Genomic DNA, 8,491 nt, shown 5'->3' on the forward strand with positions numbered 1-8,491 from the left:
AGACAGGTGGAGAGAGAGAGATAGACAGGTGTGGAGAGAGATAGACAGGTCAGAATACAGGCTTTTATTTTGAAATCTAAACCGCTGTGCATTTATTTTTGTATTTGAATGAACAAGTGTATTCACTATTCTGAAGGTCATTACAGAAGGATTTGTTCATATGCCGTTCACTGAAAAAGTGTAATTCCAAAAATATACGCTCAACCAGAAATCTCAACTTCTAAAGCACTTACATCAACTAAACTTTCCATAATCATTCTCAGCACTATTCTGAAGGTTATTACAGAAGGATTTGTTCATATGTTGTTCACTGTCTGATTTATGAGGCATTTTCTTCTTCAAAACATGATGAAAATGAAAACCTGGACATGACCTGTGCTTTTATATCCTAAACCAAACTGTCATGCTTTTATTTTTGAGTGACAGGGGTATAGACAGGAAGGTGTTTGAGTGACAGGGGTATAGACAGGAAGGTGTTTGAGTGACAGGGGTATAGACAGGAAGGTGTTTGAGTGACAGGGGTATAGACAGGAAGGTGTTTGAGTGACAGGGGTATAGACAGGAAGGTGTTTGAGTGACAGGGGTATAGACAGGAAGGTGTTTGAGTGACAGGGGTATAGACAGGAAGGTGTCATCACCTCATCAGCTGGTTGTATTTGGCCAGACGCTCAGATCTGCAGGGGGCGCCAGTCTTAATCTGAGAGAGAGAGAACAAGAGATTATTTAGTGTGTGTGTGTGTGTGTGTGTGTGTATCTACCTGTCCGGTGCACAGTGTGTGTGTGTGTGTTTGTTTATCTACCTGTCCGGTGCACAGTGTGTGTGTGTGTGTTTGTGTTTATCTACCTGTCCGGTGCACAGTGTGTGTGTGTGTTTGTTTATCTACCTGTCCGGTGCACAGTGTGTGTGTGTGTGTTTATCTACCTGTCCGGTGCACAGTGTGTGTGTGTGTTTGTTTATCTACCTGTCCGGTGCACAGTGTGTGTGTGTGTTTGTTTATCTACCTGTCCGGTGCACTGTGTGTGTGTGTGCGTGCGTGTTGGTTTCCCTACCTGTCCGGTGCACTGTGTGTGTGTGTGTGTGTGTGTGTGGGTGCGTGTTGGTTTCCCTACCTGTCCGGTGCACAGTGTGTGTGTGTGTGTGTGCGCTCGTTTCCCTACCTGTCCGGTGCACAGTGTGTGTGTGTGTGTGTGTGTGTGTGGGTTTCCCTACCTGTCCGGTGCACAGTGTGTGTGTGCGCTCGTTTCCCTACCTGTCCGGTGCACAGTGTGTGTGTGTGTGTGTGTGTGTGTGTGTGTGTGGGTTTCCCTACCTGTCCGGTGCACAGTCCCACCACCAGGTCGGCGATGAAAGTATCTTCAGTCTCTCCTGAGCGATGACTCACCATCACTCCCCAGCCACTGCTCTGAGCCAGCTTACACCTGGACACACAAACATCATGTCTTCAATACTCTGGACCAAATATCTCAACTTCTAGAGCACTTACATCAACTAAACTTTCCATAATCATTCTCAGCACTATTCTGAAGGTTATTACAGAAGGATTTGTTCATATGTTGTTCACCGTCTGATTTATGAGACATTTTCTACTTAAAAACATGATGAAAATGCATTTTTAAGACTTGAACAAAGTATTTTATTCCAATAAAATGAAAAAGGCTGCATCCAAAATCTGTTCTGTAACAACTTTGGACTCTAATATGTTAAAATGAAGATTTTTATTTTATTCAACGTCTAGATTTTATTTTTTTTTGAAGACACTAGACTACACACAATTACTTAGATATTGACCAATATCTTGTAAAGCCAAATAATTAGTTTTAATCTCAGTTAAGTTTCATATTGATATCTGTTATAGTTTTAAAGGAATACTTCACCCATACTGAACCGGCGTTCTATCATTATAAAATCACTATTATAATATAATGAATGAGGTTTTTCTTCCATCAGTCTTCCCTTGGCCCAGCTGTCCTGTTAATCCTAACCCTACATTTTACCATGTGTGATGTCACACTAGTAAAATGTAGGGTTAGACAGTGCGACCATAAAACACTCTTTCTGCCTTTTCTCAGGCTAGGATGAACCGATTTCTAAAATGTTTGCACATTTATACTACATAGGATCTCAGAGTTCCATACACCTTCATATTCCCACCGGTGAAGTAGGACTTTAATGATATAAATGATGCTTACGCTGCGATGGACTCGGTGACTGATCCGATCTGGTTGACTTTGAGCAGCAGGCAGTTGCAGGCCTTCTTGTCCACGGCCTGCTGGATCCTCTTGGGATTGGTCACGGTCAGATCGTCTCCTACAATCTGATTGGTTAAGAGAAAAGACACACACAGAGCGGTGTAACTATATGAAGTACGATACAATACTTAAACTTAATTTCTCCTTTTATTAAATGTGCTATTGACAATAACAAAAACATTTACATTAAAAAATATTGTGTGTGTGTGTGTGTATTAGAGTGTGTGTGTGCGTGTACCTGGATGTTAGTTGCGGTGTGTGTGTATTACGGTGTGTGAGTATTAGTGTGTACCTGGATGTCAGTTGAGGCGGTGAACTTGGTCCAGCTCTCCCAGTCGTCCTGGTCGAAGGGATCCTCAATAGACAGGACTGAAGACAGAGAAACACATTAAAGGCCCATTCACTCCCATTAAAGGGACAGTGTGTAACTTTGTGTGTGTCAGAGGAGTGAAACATTTTCTAAGGTTTATATTCTCATAACTGAATAAACAAACTTTCCTCACAGGAGAATGTGATCCCTGGAACACTGTTTGAAGTTAGAGACAGTAAACCTAATGGTAGATTTCAACCCTCTTATTTCTCCCAGGGTGAGAGCAGCCCTCTTCTTAAATACTATACAACTTCATTTAAATAATCCCTGTTACCCGGGTATCCCTTAATGAAGCTGTGGTACAGGTCTGTGTATGTCTCAGTGTGTATGTGTGTGTCTATGTCTGTCTGTCTCAGTGTGTGTGTGTGTGTGTATGTCCATCTGTGTCTGTGTGTCTTTGTCTGTCTGTCTGTACCTGGGTAACCCTTGATGAAGCTGTCTGTCTGTACCTGGGTAACCCTTGATGAAGCTGTCTGTCTGTACCTGGGTAACCCTTGATGAAGCTGTCTGTCTGTCTGTCTGTACCTGGGTAACCCTTGATGAAGCTGTCTGTCTGTCTGTCTGTCTGTCTGTACCTGGGTAACCCTTGATGAAGCTGTCTGTCTGTCTGTACCTGGGTAACCCTTGATGAAGCTGTCTGTCTGTCTGTACCTGGGTAACCCTTGATGAAGCTGTCTGTCTGTCTGTCTGTCTGTCTGTCTGTCTGTCTGTCTGTCTGTCTGTCTGTCTGTCTGTACCTGGGTAACCCTTGATGAAGCTGTCTGTCTGTCTGTACCTGGGTAACCCTTGATGAAGCTGTCTGTCTGTCTGTACCTGGGTAACCCTTGATGAAGCTGTCTGTCTGTACCTGGGTAACCCTTGATGAAGCTGTCTGTCTGTCTGTACCTGGGTAACCCTTGATGAAGCTGTCTGTCTGTACCTGGGTAACCCTTGATGAAGCTGTCTGTCTGTCTGTACCTGGGTAACCCTTGATGAAGCTGTCTGTCTGTCTGTACCTGGGTAACCCTTGATGAAGCTGTCTGTCTGTCTGTCTGTACCTGGGTAACCCTTGATGAAGCTGTCTGTCTGTCTGTACCTGGGTAACCCTTGATGAAGCTGTCTGTCTGTCTGTGTCTGTACCTGGGTAACCCTTGATGAAGCTGTCTGTCTGTCTGTCTGTCTGTACCTGGGTAACCCTTGATGAAGCTGTCTGTCTGTACCTGGGTAACCCTTGATGAAGCTGTCTGTCTGTCTGTACCTGGGTAACCCTTGATGAAGCTGTCTGTCTGTCTGTACCTGGGTAACCCTTGATGAAGCTGTCTGTCTGTCTGTCTGTCTGTCTGTACCTGGGTAACCCTTGATGAAGCTGTCTGTCTGTACCTGGGTAACCCTTGATGAAGCTGTCTGTCTGTCTGTACCTGGGTAACCCTTGATGAAGCTGTCTGTCTGTCTGTACCTGGGTAACCCTTGATGAAGCTGTCTGTCTGTCTGTCTGTCTGTCTGTCTGTACCTGGGTAACCCTTGATGAAGCTGTCTGTCTGTCTGTACCTGGGTAACCCTTGATGAAGCTGTCTGTCTGTCTGTCTGTCTGTACCTGGGTAACCCTTGATGAAGCTGTCTGTCTGTACCTGGGTAACCCTTGATGAAGCTGTCTGTCTGTCTGTGTCTGTACCTGGGTAACCCTTGATGAAGCTGTCTGTGTCTGTACCTGGGTAACCCTTGATGAAGCTGTCCGTGTCTGTACCTGGGTAACCCTTGATGAAGCTGTCTGTCTGTACCTGGGTAACCCTTGATGAAGCTGTCTGTCTGTACCTGGGTAACCCTTGATGAAGCTGTCTGTCTGTCTGTACCTGGGTAACCCTTGATGAAGCTGTCTGTCTGTACCTGGGTAACCCTTGATGAAGCTGTCTGTCTGTACCTGGGTAACCCTTGATGAAGCTGTCTGTCTGTACCTGGGTAACCCTTGATGAAGCTGTCTGTCTGTACCTGGGTAACCCTTGATGAAGCTGTCTGTCTGTCTGTCTGTACCTGGGTAACCCTTGATGAAGCTGTCTGTCTGTACCTGGGTAACCCTTGATGAAGCTGTCTGTCTGTGTCTGTACCTGGGTAACCCTTGATGAAGCTGTCTGTCTGTGTCTGTACCTGGGTAACCCTTGATGAAGCTGTGGTACAGGTCTCCCAGTTTCTCTCCGGAGATGTGTCTGGCGGGATCGTCAGGTGACTTGAAGTCCAGGTCGTACTTTCCAGCGCGGTAGAACTCAGAAGCAGCGACGTCCATACCAATGATGATCTTATCGGGGTAACCAGCCTTCTCTATCGCTGACTTCAACAGCTCAAGAGCTAAAGAGAGAGAGAGAGGGAGGGAGAGAGACAGAGAGGGGGGGACAGAGAGAGAGAGGGAGGGAGAGAGAGACAGACAGACAGACAGAGAGGGGGGGGGACAGAGGGAAAGAGAGGTTACTTGTTAAAGGTGGAGTGATTGATTCTGGAGAACGCTTGTTGTAAAAAACACTCAATATCTTCATTTTAATACAGGCAAATTAAACACGTACAACCCGATGATGACAAGATAAACTAAATAATGCAGGAGATAACATTTTTAAAAAGTACATGCAAATATACGTATAGCCTATATCAATTTTAAAAATGTAGACGGACAGTGCCAAAACATTTGACAGACAGACAGACAGCTGTCTCACCCTCCAGGTTCTCCAGGATGTTGGGGGCGAATCCTCCCTCGTCTCCCACGTTGGTCGCGTCTTTACCGTATTTGGCTTTGATCACGTTCTTCAGGTTGTGATACACCTGGACACAGAGAGAGAGAGACCCACAAAGAGAGAGAGAGAGAGACACACACACACACACAGAGAGAGACACACAGAGAGAGAGAGAGACACACACACACAAACCGAGAGAGAGACACACACACACACACAGAGAGAGACACACAGAGAGAGAGAGAGACACACACACACAAACCGAGAGAGAGACACACACACAGAGAGAGAGAGAGAGAGAGAGAGAGAGAGAGAGAGAGAGAGAGAGACACACACACAGAGAGAGAGACACACACACAGAGAGAGAGAGACACAGAGAGAGAGACACACACACACAGTTAGACACACACCAAAGCATCTACTGTACGTCTATATAGAAATAAATCATCGTGTCAAAACAAACATTCTAAAAACACTGAAGGTAAGTTCCAAGACTTCCAATAAAACTACGAGGGGGGACTGGAGCCTAGGCTGGGTATTAACACTGTAGCTATAGCAACATACCAGTTTACAGAGCCTAGGCTGGGTATTAACACTGTAGCTATAGCAACATACCAGTTTACAGAGCCTGGGCTGGGTATTAACACTGTAGCTATAGCAACATACCAGTTTACAGAGCCTGGGCTGGGTATTAACACTGTAGCTATAGCAACATACCAGTTTACAGAGCCTAGGCTGGGTATTAACACTGTAGCTATAGCAACATACCAGTTTACAGAGCCTAGGCTGGGTATTAACACTGTAGCTAGCAACATACCAGTTTACAGAGCCTAGGCTGGGTATTAACACTGTAGCTATAGCAACATACCAGTTTACAGAGCCTAGGCTGGGTATTAACACTGTAGCTATAGCAACATACCAGTTTACAGAGCCTAGGCTGGGTATTAACACTGTAGCTATAGCAACATACCAGTTTACAGAGCCTAGGCTGGGTATTAACACTGTAGCTAGCAACATACCAGTTTACAGAGCCTAGGCTGGGTATTAACACTGTAGCTATAGCAACATACCAGTTTACAGAGCCTAGGCTGGGTATTAACACTGTAGCTATAGCAACATACCAGTTTACAGAGCCTAGGCTGGGTATTAACACTGTAGCTAGCAACATACCAGTTTACAGAGCCTAGGCTGGGTATTAACACTGTAGCTATAGCAACATACCAGTTTACAGAGCCTAGGCTGGGTATTAACACTGTAGCTATAGCAACATACCAGTTTACAGAGCCTAGGCTGGGTATTAACACTGTAGCTAGCAACATACCAGTTTACAGAGCCTAGGCTGGGTATTAACACTGTAGCTAGCAACATACCAGTTTACAGAGCCTAGGCTGGGTATTAACACTGTAGCTAGCAACATACCAGTTTACAGAGCCTAGGCTGGGTATTAACACTGTAGCTAGCAACATACCAGTTTACAGAGCCTAGGCTGGGCATTAACACTGGATTGACAGGACACAACAGTGAATGTGACAGTCCCTCACCTCAGCTCCAATCCTCAAACAGACAGACAGGCACATAGAGACACAGACAGATACACAGACAGACACATAGAGACACAGACAGACAGAGACACAGACAGACAGATAGAGACACAGAGAGACACAGACAGACAGAGACACAGACAGACAGAGACACAGACAGACAGAGACAGACACACAGAGACACAGACAGACAGAGACACAGACAGACAGAGACAGACACACAGAGACACAGACAGACAGATACACATAGAGACACAGACAGACAGAGACACAGACAGACAGAGACAGACACACAGAGACACAGACAGACAGATACACATAGAGACACAGACAGACAGAGACACAGACAGACAGATAGAGACACAGAGAGACACAGACAGACAGAGACACAGACAGACAGACACATAGAGACACACAGACAGACAGAGACAGACACATAGAGACACAGACAGACAGAGACACAGACAGACAGACACATAGAGACACACAGACAGACTTACCTCAGCTCCGATCCTCATGGCCTCGTGGAAGTTGGCGGCTCCTACTGGCAGGATCATGAACTCCTGCATGGCCAGCTTGTTTCCAGCATGGCTGCCTCCATTGATCACGTTGAAGGCCTGAGAGACAAGAGCACAATGGAATGTTTACCTCTGTGTGTGTGTGTGTGTGTGTGTGTGTGTGTGTGTGTGTGAGCCTGAATAGAAAGCGTAGAAGAAGAACTGGGTTTAAAATGCACCACGTCCAGCCCTCTGCTTTGATATGTGGCTCATGGAGTTCTCTAGTACTTTATATATATGGAGAAAATCAGTTATGAGATTTCAGGGAAAGCAGAGAAGTTTAAACAGACATGTCAGCCTTTCCTGGACTATATAACAGCACTGAAGGGACCTACATGACACCTCGTTGACTTTTTATTTTCTGCTTAACATTTACCTTTAGTTTAAACAATGTCCTTAGAAACCTGTAAAGTAGAGTACGCCATGTTAAACCATGTCCCAATGTCCCCGCATGCGTGTGTGTGTGTGTGTGTACATGTGTGTGTGTATGTTTCTGTGTGTGTACATGTGTCTGTGTGTGTGTGTGTGTGTCTGTACATGTGTCTCTGTGTCTCTGTGTGTGTGTGTGTGTGTGTGTGTGAGACTCACGGGGACTGGCAGGATGACTTCCTTGTTCCCGGCCAGGTCAGCGATGTGACGGTAGAGGGGAACGCCCTTCTCTGCTGCTCCAGCCTTACACACAGCCAGGGACACACCCAGGATAGCATTGGCTCCAAACTTAGCTACACACACACACACACACACACACACACACACAGGATAGCATTAGCACCAACAAGAAGTATACCATTCATACCCTGCTTTCCAAATCACATACTTGTTCTTTTTACTACACTACATACTAAAGTACAGAAGAGTTTTAGTCTTTTTACTACACTACATACTAAAGTACAGAAGAGTTTTAGTCTTTTTACTACACTACATACTAAAGTACAGAAGAGTTTTAGTCTTTTTACTACACTACATACTAAAGTACAGAAGAGTTTTAAGGCCACAGGAGAAAAAATAAATAAAAATCAGATAAGGAAGATGTTTTTTTTTTCTTTTTCATTATGTCGAGAAATGAGACGAATACTC

At 45.0% G+C, this 8,491-nt stretch overlaps 1 protein-coding gene across 1 annotated transcript in view; it reads right to left on the bottom strand.

Annotated features, from left to right (window-relative positions):
- eno3 (enolase 3, (beta, muscle)) overlaps positions 1-8,491 on the bottom strand; it is a 14,688-nt gene that overhangs the window by 198 nt on the left and 5,999 nt on the right. Inside the window, exons 4-11 of the mRNA XM_080051981.1 lie at positions 8,003-8,136; positions 7,358-7,474; positions 5,299-5,404; positions 4,742-4,939; positions 2,543-2,619; positions 2,191-2,315; positions 1,311-1,419; positions 639-697 (exon numbers count right to left, since the gene is read on the bottom strand). Of these exons, the coding sequence (XP_079908107.1) occupies positions 639-697; positions 1,311-1,419; positions 2,191-2,315; positions 2,543-2,619; positions 4,742-4,939; positions 5,299-5,404; positions 7,358-7,474; positions 8,003-8,136 (925 nt within the window). The remainder of the gene's footprint in view (positions 1-638; positions 698-1,310; positions 1,420-2,190; positions 2,316-2,542; positions 2,620-4,741; positions 4,940-5,298; positions 5,405-7,357; positions 7,475-8,002; positions 8,137-8,491) is intronic.

The sequence above is a fragment of the Ammodytes marinus genome, assembly GCF_949987685.1.
Source record: "Ammodytes marinus genome assembly, chromosome: 23".
Lineage (NCBI taxonomy): Eukaryota > Metazoa > Chordata > Actinopteri > Uranoscopiformes > Ammodytidae > Ammodytes > Ammodytes marinus.